Source organism: Aotus nancymaae, unplaced genomic scaffold, assembly GCF_030222135.1.
Source record: "Aotus nancymaae isolate 86718 unplaced genomic scaffold, 86718_ANA_hifiasm-v0.15.2.pri h1tg000021l, whole genome shotgun sequence".
Classification (NCBI taxonomy): domain Eukaryota; kingdom Metazoa; phylum Chordata; class Mammalia; order Primates; family Aotidae; genus Aotus; species Aotus nancymaae.
This window is the reverse complement of record NW_026988433.1, coordinates 4,318,004-4,341,563: the sequence shown is the minus strand read 5'-3', so window position 1 is coordinate 4,341,563 and position 23,560 is coordinate 4,318,004. Positions and strand designations below refer to the sequence as shown.

Sequence of the window (23,560 nt, the reverse complement as noted above, 5' to 3'; positions counted from 1 at the left end):
AAGCATTCCATTTTCGAGAAATCAGAGAGAAATTAGTGAGACTGAGATGAGTAGCCATTAGATGAAATGAAATGGTATGGTGGAAACCAATGAAGCAGCATTTCAAGGAGGAAAGAGAGATCCTATGTGTCTGTTGCTGCGGACAGGTCAAGTAAGATGAAGACTGAGAACTGAACCATTCAGCTTACCAACGTGGAGGTCATTAGCGACCTTGAGAGCAGTTTCAATGGTGCAGTCAGGGGAGCTGCCTGGAGTGGTTTAAATGAGAAGAGACGCATTGGAGGTGTTGAGTCAAGGTAACACTAGGGCTTTTTTTGTCAAGGAGAAAAGAGAAAAAGGGCAATAATTGAAGCAGGGACTATGGGATTAAGAGAGTCACTTTTAAGGTAAGAAAAATAATAGCATTTTTATAATGGGTAGAGGGGAATATAATGATGTGGGAGAAAGATAGGAGAATATATATTATCTACAGGAAGTCTTGAAAGATTGGAAGTCCTGATTTTATAAAATGTTTTGATAAGAATTTTCTTTCTAACTAAAAAAATGGCTGTCCCAATGCAGTAGAAATTTTGAGAAGTACTGAAGAAGCCAGGGAAAAGCAAATTACCTAATTCTTTTTGAACTTTATGTGTACTTTAACCATGGCTAGCTTTTCGCTAGGTGATCTTTTAATTACTTATATTTGTGTGTTTGTGACTATATTTTTATTTTTATTGTTATTATTTTTGAAAATTTGGGTGGAATGACACACACTATTTTTAAGCTACTTGCTTTATTTATCTGGAATGCTGGAAAGGGTAGTGGGAAGAGGGAATTAAGGGGATGGTTAATGGGTACAAAAATACAGCTATTTAGTGGAGCAAGATTCAGCGTTTAGAAGCACAATCAAGTGACTACAGTTAGCAGTAATTTATTATATATTTCAAAATAATTAGAGAAGATTTGGCATGTTCCCAACACAAAGAAATGATAAATGTTTGAGGTGATGGGTCGTCCAGTTACCCTTGATTTGTTCATACACATGTGATATCAAAATATCACATGCACTTGATATATATGTAAAACAATTATGTATCCATAAAAATTAAAAAACAGGAAAAATATAATTTTGCTGGACATGAAATTCTTCTTTTTTTTTTTTTTTTTTTTTTTTTGAGATGGAGTCTCCTTCTGTCACCCGGGCTGGAGTGCAGTGGCATGATCTTGGCTCACTGCAACCTCTGCCTCCCAGATTCAAGCAATTCTCCTGCCTCAGCCTCCTGAGTAGCTGGGATTACAGGCACGTGCCACCATGCCCAGCTAATTTTTTTTGATTTTTAGTTGAGATGGAGTTTCACCAAGTTGGCCAGGCTGGTCTTGAACTCTTGACCTCAAGTGATCCATTGGCTTCAACCTCCCAAAGTGCTGGGATTACGGGTGTAAGCCACTGCGCCCAGCTTGGGTGTGAAATTCTTGGTAGACAATTACGTTTTTTTCCTTCAATACTTTAAGCAGCTATCTCATTCATTGCCTTCTGGCCTCCATTGTTTCTGTTAAGTCAGCTGTTGAGCTCACCGTGGTTTCTTATAAGTGATGAGTCATTTTCTTAGGTTGTTTTCAGGATTTTCTCATTGTTTTGGCATTCAACATTTTGACCGTGATATGTCTGGGTATAAATCTCTTTGTATTTATCTTACGTGAAATTTGCTGAGCTTGGATTAGTGTAGATTAAAGTTTTTCATCACATTTGGGAACTTTTCAGCCATTATTTCCTTTAATACTTTTTTCTGTTTCTGTCCTTTCTTTCTGGTACTTTGATTATGTGTGTGGATGCATGCTACCTGTTTTATTTAACAAAACATCATGAATATTTTTGAAAATTTTAAGGTGCTGAACATGGTTTTAATGGCTGCATAGAATTCTATCATAAATTCCATAACTGATTCTTTGAGATTGGACATTTATATCTTTATTATAAACAACACCACAGAGAACAATCTGTTTCCGTCTTTGTGCACTTGTCTGATTACACCTCTAGGTTGAATTCATAGAGTAGAATTGCAAGGTCTAACGATATGAACATATTAATATATTGATGCAGTTTCTCAAATTTCTCTTCAGAAAGAATATTTGCATTTTAATTCACCAAGTAGGTGTATGTTTTCATTTTCTCACCTTTGTCAACATTGGGCATTTTTATTTTTAAAACTGCCAATCTTATATGTGTTGCAATTGTTTCCTATCATTCTAATTAGATTTGTTTTATTAGAGAAATTTCACTTTTCCTCCATTTGTGGTCCCTTGTATTTGCTCTCCTGTGAATGTCCCATTGTTGCCATTCCCTTTTGTTTCCCTTGGACTGTCTGACTTGCTTGTTAATTTTGAAGAACTCCTGAGTGAGGATAATATTCCTGTTTTTTCCATGTCAATTGCACATTTGTGGTATTTCAGTAGTCTTTTAATTTTAACGTACAGCTTTTCTTTTATCTTTAGAATTAATTTCATAGCTTTTTTCTTTCTCTTTTTCATACCCTGCCTGTGGTGCCCAGTAATTTCATAGCTTCTTATGCACAGAGAACCTTTCCCAGGCTGGGGCCAGCTGCTTGTTCACATGTATCATTCTGGAATTCTGTAGTCTTACCTTTTTTACTTAGCTCATGAATCACCTTTTTAGATATGTGATATACGGTAGGAAACTAACTTTTTCCATGTATTTCACCACTTCTCTGACTTTATGCCATGTCAAATTCTTAAATGTATTTGGGTCTGTTTCTGGCTTTGTGTTTGATTTTGATCTATCTTTTCTTCACTGCCAACACTGTTGTAATTATTATATTTTTAATGTGTTTTGATATCTGTTAATACAAGTCTCATCTTTGAATTCTTCTTCCTCCTCCTCTTCCTCTTCATCCTTCTTCTTCTCCTTCTTCCTTCCTTCTTCTTTATTCTTCCTCTGTCACCCAAACGGGAGTGCAGTGGCACCACCATGGCTCAATGCAGCCTTGACATCGCAGGCTCAAGTGATCCTCCTGCCTCAGCCTCCTGTGATCCTCCTGCCTCAGCCTCCTGAGTAGCTGGGATTAAAAGTGTGCTCAGCCACACCTGGCTAATTAAAAAACATTTTTTTCTGTAGAGATGGGGGTCTCCCTATATTGCCCAAGCTGGTCTTGAATGCCTGGGCTCAAGTGATCTTCCTGCCTCAGCCTCCCGAAGTATTGGGATTACAAGTGTGAACCACTGTGCCTGGCCTGAATTCTTCTTTATCAAAATTTTCTGATTGCTTGTCACCCAGTTATATGTATAGGTAAACTTTAAAATTATTTTGTCAGATTTCAATGGAAATTTACTTGGGGATTTGGATTATTGATTTTGTCATGTAATTTGGTAAAAATGGACATTTTGATGGTATTGGAGCTTCCCATCTAAGAATGTGCTCCACATTTCCATGTAAAAGTATCTATGAAAACTCCTGTACTTCATGGCAAACACAACAAAATTAGCTGGCTGTGGTGCGGTCCCAGCTACTTAAGAGTCTGAGGAAGGCGGATGACTTAAGCCCAGGAGTTTGAGGCTGCAGTGAGCATGTTCTTAGTTTTGAGGGCTCTTGTGCATTTCCTAAGGAAGCAACTGAAATGAGGGAGAGGATAGCATTGAGCACCCATGTGCATTCAGTACATTGTGATTGCGCCCCCATCGTCTGCCCTTAGCAGAGCTCGTGGAGCGGACAGGCAGCCTTTGACTGTTCAGGTGAATCAACCAAGCTAGTTCCTTGCTTCTCTCCTGCATCTTGATTTCTTGCTTTTGATTTTATCCCTGCCTCTCTGAACTTGCGTGGAAGGAAAAGAAAAAATAGGAAGTTTTGAGCTTCATTTGGTTTACTTCTTGCACATACAACCTTTTTTTGATGTGAGTTGAGATTAAACCTAATGGCGATGACCACAAGTAATAAAGATTGATTGCATTTTAAATGTAGTGTCTTACCTTGTCCCTCATAATTTGTTCCAAGGAGCTGTTTCATAGTTCTTTTAATTGAATTCTGGCCTAATTGTTTGTATTATTTTTGTTTGTTTACTAGATTTGCTGTCGCTTTCACAGAGTCAATGAAGGAAATGGCACAAGCGCAGTGGGTATGTATTTATCTGGTGTTACTATTTTGTTTGTGCTGGTGAAATTGCAGAATTTGAGAACTGAAAGGCAGTCTTACTAGAGCCGACAGTGTTCGCATGGAAAATGCCTGTTGTGGCCACAATAGTGTATTATGTTTCCTATAGGTTCATTTCATATGTGTAGATGCTCCTAAAACGTCCTGGATAGTTTTTGATATTGTTATTGAATGACAGAAATAACCCAGTAGCCAAATCTTTTAATGTGCTGTTTTCTTTTCTTTTTCTTTCTTTCTTTTTTTTTTTTTGGAGACAAAGTCTTGCTCTCTCACCCAGTCTGGAGTGCAATGGGGTGATCACGGCTCACTGTAACCTCCACTTCCCAGGTTCAAGTGATTCTCTTGCTCCTGAATAGCTGGGACTACACACATGTGCCACCACGCCCAGCTAATTTTTTTTGTATTTTAGTAGAGATAGGGTTCACCATGTTGATCAGGCTGGTTCAAACTACTGACCTCAAATGATCTGCCCGCCTTGGCCTCCCAAAGTGCTGGGATTACAGGTGTGAGCCACTGCACCTGGCCCTGATTTTTTTTTTTTTTTATGTTCTCAGATCGGGTGATTTCTTGGCTGCACTATAAATGTTGCAGCAACCTTGTATACATAAAAGAAACTATCTGTTAGGTGGCAGAGGTCATTTCCTGGGCTGGACTGTTTATTAGAAGAGCTTTAAACAGTCAGGAGTTTGTAGATCAACAAGTTAATTCAGTTATTGACTTTGTATTCATGGTGACTTAGAAGGCAGTGTAAGAGCCAGTGAGAGCCTAGCTGAGTTCTTGGTAAGGAGCTATGTGAATGCACCATAGAGCTGCTGCCTGCAAAACTAAGAAAAAAGCTAAAGGTCAGTTTCCTCTGGTGGGCAAGGCTGCTGTCTCTGGTGGTGGGAACTGCTTTGAGCCTGCTCTACCAGCGCTGCTAGTGCTTGTGTTCCCCTAGCTCGTCCACTGTGCGCAGTGCGTATGCTCGGATCATTTGCAGGCATTATTCCTGTTGGTTGCGGGGATCAGGGAACAGGGCTTATGCCCTGATCATGTGCAGGCTCTGCCCATTCTTTATAGGATTGCAATTTGCAGAATGGTGGAGTTGGAAACTGCTGCACTGGGACAAGGGAGAACTCAGTCCTCCGTGGTGTCTTCCGAAAGCTCAGGATGCTAGACATATGTGAATGTGAAGCTGCACACGCGTTGACTGCGCAGAGTCTTACCCTTTATGTCAGACTTTTCCCAGGAAGAGCATGGAGGTTGTATTTGCTAGTGCAGCTTAATGACTTGTCAATCTCAGAATCAGAAAACTCAACAGGCATCCTGGCTTCTAGTTTTATTGTGGTGCCTGTCTGACTTTTTTTTTTTTTTTGAGACAGTCTTACTCTGTCACCCAGGCTGGAGTGCAGTGGTGCGATCTCTGCTCACTCTAACCTCTGTCCCCTGGGTTCAAGCGATTCTCCTGCCTCAGCCTCCTGAGTAGCTGGGATTACAGGCAAGCACCACCACGCCCAGCTAATTTTTGTATTTTTAGTAGACATGGGGTTTCACCATGTTGGCCAGGCTGGTCTCAAACACCTGACCTCAAGTGATCCACCCACCACGGCCTCCCAAAGTGCTGGGGCTACAGGTGTGAGCCACCTTACCTGGCCTACCTGTTGGACTGTCTGCCTTCTTAGGTAGTTTTTCAAACAAGTGGTTACCAAAATGGGGTCCCTGGACCTCTGAGGTTCCCTGGGACTCTTTCAGGGCCTCCACCAAGTCAAGCCTTTTTCAAATAATAATGCAAAGGCTTTCTTTTGTCTTTTCTCATGGTGTAAAATGCAATGATGAGTAAAAGTGCTGCTGCTTTAATACTAATGAAGGCAGTAGCCCCATCTGTGCTAATTATCAGTGCTAATTATCTGTGCTAATATTCGCTGATTAGTCACCGCCACCCACTTAAGCCAGTTTCACTTAGAAATGTCCTAGATGAAGAAATACAAAGTATTAGCTTTTCAAATATTAACCTTTGAATACATGCTGTTGTTGTTCTTTTAGTAGAGACAGGGTTTTGCTTCGTTGGCCAGGCTGGTCTTGAACTCCTGACCTCAAGTGATCTGTCCTCCTCGGCCTCCCAAAGTGCTAGGATGACAGGCATGAGCTACTGTATGTCACCACATTGTTTTTTCTTTTCTTTTCTTTCTTTTTTATTTTTTGAGACTGAGTTTCACTCTTGTTGCCCAGGCTGGGGTGCAATGGTGCGATCTCAGCTCACCACGACCTCCGCCTCCCAGGTTCCAGCGATGCTCCTGCAGCATCCCAAGTAGCTGGGATTACAGGCATGTGCCACCACGCCCAGCTAATTTTTCTATTTTTAGTAGAGATGGGGTTTCTCCATGTTGGCCGGGCTAGTCTCAAACTCCTGACCTCAGGTGATCCACCCACCTCGGCCTCCCAAAGTGCTAGGATTACAGGCATGGGCAGCCGCACCCGGCCATCAAATTTGAATTTGACATTTCCCAGAAGCTAAGGGTGCAGGTCATGTCTCTCTTTGGTCAAGGTCAAATTTCCTACGACACACTCACTGTATTCCAAAATATTATCTCAACAGGTCATCAATATGAAAGTTACTAGTGACGTACTTTACCTTTTTTTGTAAGAAGTCTTTGAAATCCAGTGTGTATTTGACACTCACAGCACATCTGAATTCAAACTGGCTGCCTTGCACGTGCCCTAGATCAGCTGCGTTTTGCGGGGGGGGGTGCCGGGGAGGGGGCGGGGGGGTGTCTGTTGTGTTGCTCAGGACAGCTCTGTTTCAGGATTTCTGAAACACTCACTCACACAGCATCTGATCGTGGACGACACGTGAACAGACATGTGCCAAATGAGGGTTAGTTTGTAACCCGTGAGTGAACGTCAGCCCCTGGGTGCTCTTATGCAAACGTTGTGTTGGGAGCTGGGTTTGTGATTGCCTACGCATCTCTGGCTGACCCTTCACAAATTAGTTTGATTGGATTTCAATAAAGATGGTTGTATTTTATCTCTTTTAATTTGAAATGCCTTTGTTTATGCTCAAGTCATTATTTTTTAGTGTTGTTTGTACCAGCCTTAATTTGACATTGTATCTACTTTGTAAAATGTACGACCCCGGTGGGCTCCCACCAGGTCAGCATGCTACGCTGTTAGTGCCTGGCACTCATGATCAATGTAGGTCATGTTTTGGGATGGCATTACTGTGTTGGTTTGTGATATTATTTGTCTTTTAAGTGTCTTGTTTTTTTCTTTGGTAAAGGTGTCTCACTGTGTTGCCCAGGCTGGATGGAGTGCAGTGACATGATCATGGCTCATTGCAGCCTCAAACTCCTGGGCTCAAGCGATCCTCTTCACTCAGCCTCCCAAGTAGCTGAGACCATGGGCCCATGCCACCACACCTGGCTGAAATTTTTAGTTTTTATTTTTTGTAGAGATTAGGTCTCACTGTGTTGCCCAGGCTGCTCTTGAACCCCTGGCCTCAAGTAGTTCTCCTGCTTCAGCCTCCTAAAATGTCAGGATTATAGGCATGAGCCTCTGTGCTGGCCGCGTTCTGATATTATAATATCGATTTGACATTTTCAAGAATTTGATTCGCTGCACATTTCTGATCATGAGATACACATTGTGGAAAGTTTGAAAATGTCTTCTGTAGGATTTTGATTTATTGTTACAATATGTAAGAGATATTCAGAATGCAAATGAGTACTTCTAGTTCTAGTCCAAGTTTAGGGTGCTTTGTCTAAAGCAGAATTTCACCAGAAAATGTAAAAATTTCACCAAAAATAAAAAAAAACCTGACGAACAAATTAAATGTATATCCTAATGGAAAGTTTTACCAGGAGAAGCAGTGATTATGGTTTAATACGTCTCCATTGGGTTCAAAACCCCTGATGCCTGTTTCACACTGTTTTCCTAGTAAGCTTTCTTCTAAGAGGACATTATGTAAACTGAAATATTTATTTATAAGCTATATTTAAAAAATTCTGTTTGAGTAAATATTGCTTGAAGCAGTTATCAAATTCAAAAAAAGAAAAGCACAATGCCAGTCATAACGGCACATCGATAAGCTTTACAAGCATCGAGCTAAGTTTTCAGGTGTTATCTTTATAGTGAGGTTTTTGTTTTTGTTTTTGTTTTTTCCTGGAAACTTTGAGTCACCACCTCTGGGGCCTGACTTACCCACTTTGCCTTGGCACTTGTTAAAGAAAAGTAACTTCTTGAAGTTGCTGTATTAGGCAATACCTAAAGCGTAATTTTACTTTGCGTACATTTACTCATCAAAATTCTTTTGGAAATTAAAATACAGAAAGCAAGACAGATCTCACTGGCTGTCACACGTGCAGTCCTGCACAGGTGAGCTCGGAAGTCAGTTCGGATGTTAGTGCTGGCCTAGTTGGAATGAGCTGCTTGCCGACTCGTCCCTGGAGTCTTCGGTAGGAGCATGTTGTCTTTGACATACTCACAACTCCTCCCTCTTCCTGCATGGCCCACTGCTCTGTGTCTGATTACCTCCAAAAGTCATCGTGGCAGCAGCTGAAACTACACAGACCACATCTTTTATTACAGTTTCCACCGTTCTGGAAAAAAAAAATCGCACTCAGCACACGGTTTCACCTCTAGACTGCCTCGTGTGTGTGCTAACCCTCTTACCTCTGCAGGAGAGGCTCCAGGGATTGATCATGTCCCAGGAAGCCAATCATTTTTAATAGCTTCTACGAAGGTGAGCCTTCGCTGGAGATTTCCTGATGCAACTGCAAGTGTTCTTTATGTCTGGTTTTGTTTTTTTTGTCCCATGTGAGATCCCTGGGAATTGAGAAGTTTCAAAGAACTTAAAAGTATGAAAAACGCCTCCATTCCACAGCACATACCTTGAGTTTACCTTTCCCATGACCCGGGGCTCAAATGTGAGGCACCGTCACAAGTATTGTTTCTAATTCATTAAATTGCCAAGGCAGAGGATGGTAGGGGAACCTTCTGAATAAAATCAGCAGTCACTCTGAGTTGTTTACTCCATACATTTAATTGTTTAAAAAAACAAAAATCTTCTCTGGAACTTTCCTGTTGCTGTTCCCGTTTCTTGAGTCGCCCCACTAGATTGGGTGCCACACTGTCATCCCTTGATTTTGTGCAGGGCCCTGGATTGTTTTATTTTTATTTATTTAGCTATTTATTTTTGCGAAGAGTCTTGCTCTGTCACCCACGCTGGAGTGCAGTGGCACGATCTCAGCTCACTGCACCTCCGCTTCCTGGGTTCCAGCAATTCCCCTGCCTCAGCCTCCCAGGTGACTGGGACTATAGGCACTGCCCCCACACCTGGCTAATTTTTGTAGTTTTAGTAGACACGGGGTTACACCATGTTGGCCAGGCTGGTCTCGAACTCCTGCCTGAAGTGATCCACCTGCCTTAGCCTCTCAAAGTACTGGGATTGCAGATGTGAGCCCCCACACCCAGCCGGATTATGTTAATTTCATCTCTATGTCTGCTCCATGTTGGACCCGATAGAATCCTATCCCAGTCGAGTTTTAACAGTTCTTTCTCATCTCACCCATGTATATTCTCTTTTTTTGGAAAAATTGTTCTCCTATCCAAGGGGGAAGACTGGCAGCTAAGCTGTGTGCCACTGGGCTCTGTATGGTGGCTGGCGTTTCTGTGGGACAGGGAGGACAGCAGGAAGGAAGAGAAACACTATAGATGGAAGTGTCATTCCACTGGGTTCTGATATTGGCTTCTGATCTGTGCCATCCATCTGTAATGAAGCAGGATACCAACATGTCTTCCTAATATTCTAGAATCCCAACTCTTGAAAACCTCTTTCTTTGTTGTTAAAATGTTGTGAAGTGTTAGTTTCTGGAAATGTTTTTTTCCAAGAAAAATGCTTAAAGTACTTCCTAGTAAAAAAAAAAAAGGAAAGAAAAATTGTTCTTTGGTTCCACTGCAGGAGTTCCATGGCAAGGCTGAATCTCCCCACCTTTTGAATATTATTTTCTTTTTTCTAATGCATGATAACAGATTTCTACGGGAAGAGAGTAGAGGGAGGAAAAAAGACACTGTGTCCTTGAAAAGTGCCCAACTTCTATGTGTTGTGTGGCATGCATATATTTTGTAACTTTATATGTATGAACCATCGTTTCTTTTAAGCAATTTGTAATGGTTTTACAAGTAGTTTTAACAAAGCCACAATCTGAAGTTGTATCATAATTTCAGAACAAAAATTATTATTTTTGCCATCTGTAGAGCATAAAATTGTGCCTATATTTCAAAAATAAACTATTGTGGCTTCCATTTGCAGAAAGTTTAACTTTAGAAGGTGAATCTCTGGGTTATATTTAGCCAAAGAATGGGAGGGAAGTTCTTTTGTTGATGTTATTCCAGCATGAAAAGATATCAGTTAGCCCTTGGGTCTGTTAGAAGTCCATCTATTCATAGGTATCTATCCAATAGGATCCTGGCTTTTTATATCCAGTAACAAGCCAAGGAGGTAGCAGTTGCTCATAGACACACCTCAGTGTTTGTCATTGTGTGCACTGATGAGCTAATCTGCAAGGCAGGCTGTACACAGGGACTTTGACTCATGTTATTTTGAGGCAGATAGAAGAGTAATAAATATTGAGCAAAGAAAGCTAATTTGTATTTGTAACACTTTCATATAGAAAATGTTTTTCAAAATCAATATAAGCCAATTGTCTTTTGCCAGATTTCTTTTATTGCAATGATTAAAAATAACTCAGGTCCAGACTTCTTTTCTACTGCAGCTCTGTTTCCTGTTTGCCTGGATGAGACCTTAAAATGCCATTTAAAAATGCTTTTCAATTGATTTTAGCAAAGTCATGCTCAGAGATGTGAGAAGATCAGCAGATAAGTCGAGAAATCTTCACGTTCAGTCAATTCCTTCTGCTTACAGAGCCGAGATACAAGTTTAACTCATTTTTTTTTCTTTTTCTTTTTGGTGGAAAAAGAAGTTTCTTGACAGCAACATTTTGAGTTTACATATTGCTAATTGCAGAGCATATTTCCAATGAAAATAATGACGAAGACTATAAACTCTATATTGCCTCGCCTGATTATTTATCTAGGATTATGTTGAATCTTTTATTGTCAAATACTTATATTAACTTGTCAAATGCCGGCTGGGCATGGTGGCTCATGCCTGTAATCCTAGCACTTTGGGAGGCCAACACGGGCGGATCACCTGAGGACAGGAGTTCAAGGCCAGCCTGACCAACAGGGAGAAACCCTGTCTCTACTAAAAAATACAAAATTAGCCGGGCGTGGTGATGCATGCCTGTAATCCCAGCTGCTCAGGAGCCGGAGGCAGGAGAATGGCCTGAACCCTGGAGGCGGAGGTTGCGGTGAGCTGAGATCAGCCACTGTACAACAGCCTGGGCAACAAGAGTAAAACTCCGTCTCAAAAAAAAAGAAAAGAAAGAAAGTTAGATGCCAAGCCGTTCTATTGTGAGTGCTTTAACATCCACCTTAAAGATGCTTCCAGGCGAGTGTTTTAGACACAGGGCTGGTTCAGGAAGAAAACCGAGCCTCCGCTACACTCCCTTAACGTCTCTTCCAGCTTTCCAGGGAAATCATAAGTCAGTGAAAGGAATAGTTTAGGGCTCTGAACTGCAATTTCTGTTTTCAAATGGTTGCTTTTAGCCCCTTCTTTTTTTCATTAAAGTTAATATCTTTTTTAATTGGTAGAGAAGAGGTTTTTGAAACTCTCAAAGGCTTACTATTTTAAGGGCATTTGGAATGGCACGAATACCCGCTTGCTTACCTGGTAAATTGGGGAGGAGTCAAGACTTCTGGAGGCTTGAGGTGCTTCCGGTAGCTAAATACAACATGTGACACCAAGGACAAAACCAGCACCACCCCAGCCTCATGTGTCCCCACCACCTCCTTTTTTTATTTTTGTTTTTTTATTTTTGAGATGGAGTTTCACTCTTGTTGCCCAGGCTGGAGTGCAGTGGCGCAATCTCAGTTCACGGCAACCTCTGCCTCCCGGGTTCAAGCGATTCTCCTGCCTCAGTCTCCCAAGTTGCTGGGATTATAGGCGCACACCACCACGCTCAGCTAATGTTTGTATTTTTAGTAGAGACAGGATTTTACCATGTTGCCCAGACTGGTCTCGACCTCCTGACCTCAAATGATTTGCCTGACTCAACCTCCAAAAGTTCTGGGATTATAGGGGTGAGCCACCATGCCCTGCCGTCCCTCCCACCTTCTGCCTGGATGCTGCCTCTGCCAAACCTTCCCAGGCTTGGGGAGGGCCAGTCTCCTTCCTGTTGATGGTCTCAGCTTGGGCACGGCTGCTTCACCTTTACCTTGTGTCCCAAAATATAAGCCTGACGTGGGGACAATGTCCAAAGTGGACCAGCATACCCCAGGCAGTGCCGTGGGCTCCCTGGCACCCTGAAGACCACACTGTACGCCTACACCGAGAAAGGACAGGGGTGCGACTTGTGTGACCTCCAGGGACCTAGCCACTTCAGTCATGTCATGCATTGATCAGGCTTAGGTCACATGACACAAAGACGTCCATTTTTGGACTCTTTCACCAAAATGACTGCCTATTTCAGTTCCTTGAGAGAAACCGCCCTTGGCACTGACTTGCCCCGTCAGCCGTTCTGAAGAGGGTCTCACTCTGCTCCTGCTTCCACCTCGCATCTAAATGTCATCTTAAAAATATTTCTGCCACTGCTTCAACATGAACTGGAGAAATGGATTCTGTTTCTCTCTAGCAGTTTTGTGACATTCTGCCAGAAAGCACGACAAGGAATAGTAAGTTGGTATCTTGGTACAAATGCGCAAATCAGTCTTGCAAGCACCGCCTTTTCCTCGGTGCCAGGGAGGCCTGTGAGGAGGCTCTTCCGGGTCTTCCCACCCCGCTGTCCTGGCTTGTCTGGAAGGGTCCGCCTCCTGGGGCCTCTTTGGTTTCCGAACATGTTGGCAGTTCCTCCTTTCCTTGTGCTCCTTTCTTCATTTTTTCTGGGGGTAGTGGGAGTATTCTTCCCCTCAGGGCTGCATAACCCATACGATGCTTCCTCACACTTCCACCTCCACGCCAGGCAGGACCTGCATCGGCCGGGCCGGCGCTGGCATGCTCTCTGGCTGAACTTTAGTCGTCTCTCCACTAACCTCGCAGCTGAAAATTTGCAAAACTGCATTAGGCCTCATTTAAGAGACTTTTTGTATGTGTGTGCTTCTTACCTTATCGATGCTGTATTTTTAATGGCAAAACCTATTAACAGCAGATGTAACGCTTTGCTCTTAATGAGTAATGAGCCTGAGCAGCTGTGTAGATGATTCTCCGTGATGTTTTCCAGGAGGCTTTTGTTGTTGTTGTTAATGACCTTCATTTTATTTCTGAAAAGCACTTGTCATGGACTATCTAATGTAATTTTCTTTTCTTTCTCTCCTCCTTTCAAAAGCCGCATGCTAAGGGTAAGATCCACGTCCAGAGTCAAGGTAAGAATTTTAAAATCTTTACTTACATACAGGGATAGAGAATGAATATATAAAAATATGTTTATATGTGATAAATATATGTATTTAAAAGAATAAGTTTGCATTCTTTAGAAACGCATATTGAGATGTTTAGGGAGGAGATAATATGATTTCTAAGATTTACTTAATCAGTAAAATGTCGATTTTTGATTTTTCTATTTTTGAGACAAGGTCTGGCTCTGACACCCATGCTGGAGTGCAGTGGTGCAGTCTCGGCTTTGCAACCTCTGCCTCCTGGGTTCAAGTGATTCTCCAGCCTCAGCCTCCCAAGTAGCTCGGACCACAGGCGTGGGCCACCATGCTCAGCCTATTTTTTTTGTATTTCTTGTAGAAATGGGGTTTCGCCATGTTGCCCAGGTTGGTCTTGAACTCCTGGGCTCAAGCAATCTGCCTGAGAATGGCTACATTATTATGATTTTCTCACATTTGAATAAAAGATAAATAGGAGAAATTATAAAATAACAATGTAAAATGCAGATCACAACGTTTTTCGCCAGTGGAAATATGATATACCCCATCAGCAGTACGTTTGGAAAAAGCAAACCGAACAAATGCAGAGCTTCTGTTTCAGTTGAGTTGAGTTAGGGGACCTGGAGCTCTTCCCGCTTCACCTTCCCCCTTCCTCCCCGCCCAGTCCTACCCCTTCGGTGGCATCTGAGGCCTTTCATCAAACCTTCTGAGGTTTAAACACAGTTTTTTTTGTTTTGTGTATTTGAGTCTCATTCTGCCACCCACACTGGAGTGCCATGGTGCGATCTTGGTTTACTGCAACCTCCGCCTCTGCCTCCTGGGTTCAAGCAATTTTCCTGCCTCAGCCTCCTGAGTAGCTGGTATTGCAGGTGTTCCCAGCCACGCCCAGCTAATTTTTGTATTTTGAGTAGAGACGGGGTTTCACCATGTTGGCTGATCTCTAACTCCTGACCTCAGGTCATCCACTCGCCTCGGCCTCCCAAAGTGCTGGGATTCCAGGTGTGTGCCACCATGCCCGGCCTGTCTAAACAATTTGTGAACCACGGTACTACTGCACGATAGAAATAATGGAAAGCCTAGCTCCAACGAAGAACAAGTAACTCGCCCCGAGCTCAGGTTAGAAGGAGTGCAGATGCTGAGGCCAGGCGTTCGCGCCTCCCGAGGACTCCATGGTGCTCAGGTGTACCTGAGTGAGGCATGCCACCCTGTCCTCACCGTGTCCTTGCTGCACTGGCTTCAGTGACATTTTAGCTGGTGCAGCAGGAAAAATCCTGGCTCTGAGGCGGTGTATAGTTTGAACACAGTGTCTACCACCTCCACACTGTGCATTTTGAAGCCTATTTAACCTGTTTGAACCTCAGTTTCCAGCTGGATAAACTGGAGGAACCAGTCTGCTCAGTGGGCCTTTGAGGCTTACAGTGGAGTGGGGAGAGCACCTGCACGGTTAGGGTTAGGGCTGGCTTGGAGGGGCACTCCTTAAATAGCTGTTGTCAGTATCATTCGGTGTGAATAATGATTATGCAGGTTTTAGAGGCCGTTAGATGACTTGATTTACTTACATTTTATAAAATTTCAAAATGTTTGTTACCAAAATAACCTGTTAGATATTGCCTCTGGATTTTCTCAATTGCAAAATACTCATTTTTTTCAGCAAAAATTAAATGTGGCTTCTCTTTCCGAGGAAGTAATAGACAGCAGACCGTCAGGCATGAGTTGGTGAGGGTTGAGAGTGGACTTTTGAAGGGAGGTATAATTTTTACATGGGGCTGTTTAGTTGACAGTGTTTTTGAAACCTGTTACTTCCTGGCATTTTTAAGGAACTCCTGGTTTGTCTAACCCAGTTTGGGCCTGTCATGGATCCTGGGCTGAAAGGGGTGGGTCTTTTCTCCTGTGGAATCCATGGGCTCTCTTTAACCCTCTGTGCTGGGAGATTCATGGGACTTCAGTGGAGCACTCAGAGCGTGGAGTGGCTTTATAAAAACCAGGTGCTTCCGTTAATTAAACTTCAACACAAGTAGGCCATGCATGGTGGCTTACACCTGTAATCCCAGCACTTTGGGAGGCTGAGGCGGGTCCATCACTTGAGGTCAGGAGTTCGAGACCAGCCTGGCCAACACAGCAAAACGCTGTCTCTACTAAAAATACAAAATTTGGCCAGGTGTGGTGGCAGGCATCTATAATCCCAGCTATTTGGGAGGCTGAGCCAGGAGAATCGCTTCAACCTGGGAGGAGGAGTTTGCAGTGAGCCAAAATCATGGCACTGTGCTCCAACCTGGGCAACAGAGCAAGACTCTGACTCAGAAATAATAATAATAATAATAATAAGCTTCAACACAAAATCATTGGTTGTATTTCAGCAGTTGCATCAAAGTGGACTTTCCCTTTCTTTGTTTCTTTGACCCAGGAATTGCAACAACACCAAATGCCGCCTTTAACTGGAATACCTTTCTTCAACATTCAGGTGAGATATGAAATCTTAGAGGATTTTGATGACGTGCTTCTTGGCAGTTAGTTTCAGCAGCACCTTACATTCATGTGGTTTTGAAAAAGTGGTTGTCAGGGAGAACAAGGTTAATTTTCCTCTGTCTACAACTTCATGAGTGGTTTTATCTTTTTGAGGAACAGCAGGGCTAGAAGGCCAGAGAGAGAGGGTCTCCGGCCTTTCTGATGCTGTTTTTAGCACCTGCTTCCCAAATTTTCAGTATCATTTCCTGTGACATTTGTTCTTTGTAAGAATAACAACCTCATGTGTTCATTTTATTTTACTTTATTAATTACACATATAATTAAATTATCATTGTAGAAAAATGAGAAAATATCAGAAAATGCAACACAATTTTTTTCATTTTGAGATGGAGTCTCGCTCTGTTGCTCAGGCTGGAGCGCATTGGTGTGACCTAGCTCACTACAGCCTCCGCCTCCTGGGTTCAGGTGATTCTCTTGCCTCAGCCTCCCAAGTAGCTGGGACTGCAGGCATATGCCACCATGCCTGGCCAAAAAAATGCAACAAAAATTTAAATCATTGGAAATTTCAGCACCAGAAAGGAACTGCTATTAATGTTTGATCCGATCTTCCTCAACAATTTTATATGTAAATAATGATTTTTAAAAGACAAAAATGAAATCAAGCTTTGCTTACCACTCTAACCTACCTTCTTTGCTCATTTTGTCAGTAGAATAGAGTCAACTCATCTTTTTTAAAAAAAGAAATTCTGAAGTTTGTATGTAGTGAAATGCCGAGTTCTCAAGTATAAAATTAGGTAATTGTTTGATAAGGATATATACCCATGTGACAAATACCCTAATCAAGATAACATTTCCACCACTCAGGAAACTTCTCTCAGGCCCTCTTCCATATTTAATTCTTGTGTATTTATAGGCGACTCCTAGTCTAGTTTTTCTTTTCTTACATTAGTTTTATCTGTTCTTGAACTTCACCTAAGTGGAGTATTCCATTCCATAGATCACAAATTATTTATCTCTTCTTCTATTGATGAACTTTTGGCTTGTTTTCCTTTTTCTTTTTTTTTTTGAGATGGAGTCTTGCTCTGTCACCAGGCTGGAGTGCAGTGGCTCAATCTCGGCTCACTGCAACCTCCGCCTCCTGGGTTCAAGCAATTCTTCTGCTTCAGCCTCCCGAGTAGCTGGGGCCACAGGCACGCGCCACCATGCCCAGCTAATTTTTTTGTATTTTTAGTAGAGACGGGGTTTCACTGTGTTGGCCAGGATGGTCTCAATCTCTTGACCTCGTGATCCACCCGCCTTGGCCTCCCAAAGTGCTGGGATTACAGGCGTGATTGTTTTCCATTTTTAACCATTACAAATAAATTTACTACGAGTATTCTTGTGCAAGGTTTTTTGGTGACCTACATTTTCACTTCTCTTGGATAAATGCCTGTAAGTCACATACCTTCACTATGTGATTAACATTATAAAACATATCCAAACAGTTCTCCAAGGTGTACCCTCTTACACTCCCACAGAAACTGAAAAGAGCTTCAGTTACTCCGCATTCTCATTCACCAAAGGAGTAGACGGTCTTTTCTTTTCTTTTTTTTTTTTTTTTTTGAGATGAAGTCTTGCTCTTGTCACCCAGGCAGGAGTGCAATGGCACAATCTCAGCTCACTGCAACTTACACCTCCCAAGTTCAAGCAATTCTCCTTCCTCAGCCTCCTGAGTGGCTGGAATTACAGGCGCCTACCACCACTCCTGGCTAATTTTTGTATTTTTAGTAGAGATGGGGTTTCACCATGTTGGCCAGGCTGGTCTCAAACTCCTGACCTCAGGTGATCTGCCTGCCTCGGCCTCCCAAAGTGCTGGATTGCAGGCGTAAGCCACTGCTCCTGGCCAACAGTCTTTAATTTTAATTTTTCTAGGGAGATAATGAAATGGTGTCTCATTGTCATTCTTCTACGTTTCATTTCCATGATGATTAATTTTGTTCAGCATCTTTTTATATGCACGTTGGCCATTCATGTATCTAGCCAATTGTGTGTGTCTTTTAATTACTGGTTTGTAGAACTTCCTTATATTCCAGGTACAAACCTTTTGTCAGACAAATCTATCATTAATATTTTCTACCATTCTCTCATTTATATTTTCATTTGCTTAACTATGTCTTTTAAAGAGCAGAAGAGGTTTAAAGTTTATTGAAGTCTAGTTTATCAAATTTTTTCTTTGATGGTTAGTGCTTTTGAGTCCTGTCTGCAAAATCTTTACCTACCCTGTGGTCACAATGATGTTTTTCTTTCTTTCTTTCTTTCTCTTTTTTTCTTTTAATGTCTTTAGAAGTTTTAGTGCTGTAGCTCTTTCATTTAGGATTATAAATCCATGTAAAATTACTTTTTGTGTGTGGTATGAGGTAGGGATCAAAATTTGTTTTGTTTTGTTTTCATAACAATATCTAGATGGTTCTGACATCATTTATTGGAAATGTTTTTCCTTGCCCGTTGAATTGCTCTGGTGCCTCTGTTGAAAGTCAGTTGACTGTATGTGGTGTTTCATTATCTATGTCTATCTTTATTCCAATACCATGCTGTCTTGTTGCTGTAGGTTTATAGTAAGTCTAGAAACCAAGTAGTGTTAGTCAATAACTTTGTTTCAGAAATGTTTTAGCTATTCTCTTTTTTTTGAATATTAATTTAAATTTGGGGCTTAACTTGTCAATTTCTGTAAAATATTGTTACATTGAACCTCCATCTCCTGGTTCAAGCAATTCTCCTGCCTTAGCCTCCCGAGTAGCTAGGATTACAGGTGCACACCACCACACCTGGCTAACTTTCTGTATTTTTGGAGAAATGAGGTTTCACCATGTTGGCTAGGCTGGTCTTGAAGTCCTGACCTCAAGTAATCTGCCTGCCTCAGCCTCCCAAAGTGCTGGGATTACAGGCTTGAGCCACCATGCCTGGCCTACTCCTTCAAACTTCTAAGAAGAGACTGAAGTTGCAAAATCAATTCTCTGCCCTCCGCCAACAGAAAGACACCCCAACTCTGTTTTCATGCTAAAGCCTTGAAACAAGAAGACATACATTAGCCAAAAAACGTATGAACAAAAGTTCATCATCCACTGATCATTAGAGAACCACAAATCGAAACCACAATGAAATAACATTGCTTGTCATTCAGAATGGCAATTATTAAGAAGTCAAGAAACAACAGATGCTGGTGAGCTTGTGGAGAAATAAGACCACTTTTACCCTGTTGGTGGGAATGTAAGTTTGGAAAACAGTGTGGCAATTCTACAAAGATACCATTTGACCCAGCAATGCCATTACTGGGTATTTCCCAAAGGAATATAAATCATTCTGTTATGAAGATACATGAACGCGTATGTACGTTGCAGCACTATTCACAAAAGCAGATAGACTAGATAAAGAAAATGTCATACATATTCACCATGGAATATTATGCAGCCATGAAAAGGAACAAGATCATGTCCTTTGCAGGGACATGGATGGAATTGGAAGCCATTATCCTCAGTGAACTAACACAAGAACATAAAACCAAACATCACGTGTTCTCACTTATAAGTGGGAGTTGAACAATGAGAACACATGGACATAGGGAGGGCAACAACGCACACTGGGGTCTGTCGGGGAGGGTCGGGCTGGGGCAGCAGGAGAGCATCAGGAAAAATAGCTAATGCATGCTGGGCTTAATACATAGGTGACGGGCTGATAGATGAGCAAACCACCATGGCACACGTTTAGCTGTGTAACAGACCTGCACATCCTGCACACGTGTCCCAGAACTAAAATAAAATGAAACAAAAAGACTTGAAGCAAAGTGTCTACCACATACTCTATATCAGTATTAAGTCCTATTGAAAAGAAAAATTTCCAAGCATTTTATCAGAAATCATTTTCGTGGTGTATTCATCAATCTCAGCCACACTAGCATGGCTCTTCTCAGAATTACAGATGACCCACACGACCCCTGCGGCTTCGTCATGTCAGTTACATGGACCATTACTCAGAACGAGTGGGCCCATTTTCAATTTCCTGTTGTAAGGTTAGTCTGTCTTCAATACATCACAGGAAGCAATGGCATTGTAACTAAGATTCATAATTTTTAGCAGGAGAAGGATTTGTCATCAAGTTCCATAGTCTCGGGGTTGATTGTTTCATTGGTCTTGCTATTGAATGATTAAGGGAACAGCCCGGAGATTTTAAACACTCCTTAGGAAGCGTTTTCCTCTGGAGACCTACTTGGCCGCTGCTTAATCTTAATGTGTGCAATTAGAAGTTGTAAATGTATTCAGAATATACGGGCTTAGAGAGACTGGTTGTGGCTCTGGTAGCTGACAGTGGCAGATAACGGCTTCAGGGTAGATGTGGGATGAATCTGCGTCTCTGGGTTTTATGATCAGGCATCTGTTCGCATTTGTGCTGTCATTTGTCTTTGTCATCATCTCTCAGACTCTGGGGATGGGCCATCCTCATCATCCTTAGTCTGTCTTCCCTTGGCCTCTGGAGCACTGGAAACCTGTGAGTGTGATTCGTCCCTCCGTCTTGGAGCTGCAGACAGTGAAAACAGAAGATAGAGTGAATTTGGTAGAGACTATCCTTGATCAAATACCCTCTGCCTTCTCACCAACTATTAACCTTGAAATCAGGGGGGAGTGGGTGGGAAGCGCCTCATTTAACACTGCATATAAACAGCTCAGTAATTGATTAGTCACCAGGGTTTGCAATGTGCTTCTTAAATGTCTGATGTCCACATCACAATGAATTCTGCTCTTCCAGAATGTCACAGGTTTTCTGGTAATACTCAATTCGATCTCTAAGCCCTGGCTCACAAATTACTAAGTCTCCTTAAGCTACAACATTAAACCCCTCTTATGTTTACATTATCTCACATGCAAACAGATCAACTAAGAACAAATAAAGAATAAAGCAGGTTAAATGTAGTAAATGGCATTGTTGTAATTTTTTGACATAATATTGACAGTAGCTATTCTGATAGGAAGCTGGATGTGTAGACATCAAATTAGTTACCTGGTCTTTGAGTTTTTCTGTGCATTTCCAGATACATTTTAAATGTTAAACAATTCCACGTTCTATGAGTTTTGCCTTTAAATTCCAATGACCAACACATCTAAAGTAATGATTCCTTGCAGCCTATCAAACCTAAAATCTATGAAAGCTTAAATTTGACTGGGTAACTCCTTCCTGCTTTTCTGATTTCTGTTTTATTGTATTTCTAGGTTTATTGCTATTTCTGTCTTCCCCCCTCCATCTCTATCTCTCTGTCAACTCTATTCGTATTTCTATAATGGAGACTCAAATTTGCCTAATTCAGATTGTAGCATTTTTCCTCTTCGGGCTAGTCCTAGGAAAACTCACTTGTTTTTCATATGGAAAACTAGTGTTAGTAGAAGCCTTTATTCTTTCCCAGCCCTCAAAATCAGCTTTTTCAGCTAGTAAGTCTAATTAATGTGTTCGACTGAAGTTCTTTTTTCTTTGTAAGAACAAGTGAAAATAATAATCCCAGCACTTTGGGAAGTCAAGGCGGTGGATCACGGTCAGGAGTTCAAGACAAGCCTGACCAACATGGTGAAACCCCGTCTCTACTAAAAATACAAAAATTAGCCAGGCGTGGTGGCTCATGCCTGTAGTCCCAGCTACTTGGGAGGGTAAGGCAGGAGAATCACTTGAACTTGGGAGGTGGAGGTTGCAGTCAAGCCAAAATTGCACCATTGCACTCCAGCCTGGGCAACAAGAGTGAAACTCTGTCCCAAAAAGAAAGAAAGAAAGAAAATAATAAAGAGAGCTTCTGGAATAGAATACATTCATAGAGACTGGCTCAGCGTGGATTGGACTTCTGTTCCTGAGCCCGCCAACGACTCACACTTGGGAGATGAAGCAACGTGGGGGTAGCTGTTGGCAGCAATATGCCAGATCATGAAAACAACACATTTTGTTTTGAAGATAAAAATACCGTTCTCCAGGAAATGTTACTATCGGAAAGACATGTAAATGTGTGCATTTGTAAGTGACGACTGCAAACCTTGACTCATGGATAACCTAGATATTAGAGGAAAAGCAAAGGTAATAAAAATAAGTTTGGTGTTAAAAGAGGGAGACAAAATTTACTAAAAAAATTAGTTAGGTATGTGCCTTACTTCTGAGCATCAGCAGGCCCACCTTATTTAATAGTTCCTTGTTAAAAGCTAAGAATTCATACCGCCTTAAAGCTGCCAGGGGCTTTAGGGAGCCTGAAATGTAATTCATCAGAGTTGATGCTTACGTGTGATGAGCCTGAGTGCTTGAACACTTGATCAGGATTTTTCCACTATAATCTTTATTTTCTGTGAATGATATTGTATATGTGAAAAGTGCACATAAGCTACTCAAATCCAAATGCTGTCTCTGCCTTTTAGTTTTTGTTTTTTTAAAAAACCTAGAATAGGAGAGAGATCCAAGATGGCTGACCACTGGCAGCTCGAGATTGTAGCTCCCAGTGAAAGTGCAGAGAACGAGAGGACACCACACTTTCAGACGAATTTTTGTTGCTCACAGACCAGGAGATTCCCAGCGGAGGAGCCCCACGGGTCGCCAGCGCGACTCTTGTGGCCGACGTGGCAGTTTTGCTGGCGCCTCAGCGCAGCAGTTCTTGGTGCAGAGTGAGCGGGACTGGGTCCCCTTTTGGCCGATTCCCGGGCAGAAAAGCACCATCAATCTTAACACTGCTGTTTTGGCCGGCGCAGTGGATTGCTCAGATTTCGGCACTGGGAATCAACAAGCTAGATGTCCACTCAGAAACCTAATTTGAAAGTCGGAAATCACAAAGACGACAGATGGATAAATTTACAATGATGGGAAGAAACCAGCGTAAAAAGGCTGAGAATACCCAAAATCAGAATGCCTCTCCCTCTACAGGGGATCACAGTTCCTCATCAGCAACGGAACAAGGCCTGATGGAGAACAAGTGCGATCCATTAACAGAAGTGGACTTCAGAAGGTGGATGATAAGAAACTTCTGTGGATTACAAGAACTTGTTCTAACCCAATGCAAAGAAACTAAGAACTTTGAAAAAAGGTTTGACGAAATGCTAACGAGAATAGACAATTTGGAGAGGAATATAGGTGAATTAATGGAGCTGAAAAACAACACGAGAACTTTGCGAAGTATGCACAAGTTTTAACAGTCGAATTGATCAAGCAGAAGAAAGGATATCAGAGTTCGAAGACCAACTTAACGAACTAAAACGAGAAGTCAAGATTAGAGAAAAAAGGATAAAAAAGAATGAGCAAAGTCTCCAAGAAATATGGGACTACGTGAAAAGACCTAATCTACGTTTGATAGGTGTACCTGAATCTGACGAAGAGAATGAATCCAAGTTGGAAAATACTCTTCAGGAGATTATTCAGGAAAACTTTCCCAACCTAGTAAAACAGGACAATATTCAACTCCAGGTAATACAGAGAACACCACAAAGATATTCCTCAAGA

At 41.9% G+C, this 23,560-nt stretch overlaps 1 protein-coding gene across 4 annotated transcripts in view; it reads left to right on the top strand.

The window, feature by feature from the left end:
- GLT1D1 (glycosyltransferase 1 domain containing 1) overlaps window positions 1-23,560 on the top strand; it is a 121,405-nt gene that overhangs the window by 38,443 nt on the left and 59,402 nt on the right. For 3 of the 4 annotated variants that reach the window (XM_064379575.1, XM_064379576.1, XM_064379578.1), the window contains exons 4-6: window positions 4,055-4,106; window positions 13,561-13,597; window positions 16,011-16,067. In XM_064379575.1, coding sequence (XP_064235645.1) covers window positions 4,055-4,106; window positions 13,561-13,597; window positions 16,011-16,067 — 146 coding nt within the window. Of the gene's footprint in view, window positions 1-4,054; window positions 4,107-13,560; window positions 13,598-15,963; window positions 16,068-23,560 lie in introns of all 4 variants that reach the window. The other variant, XM_064379577.1, reaches the window with a different exon arrangement.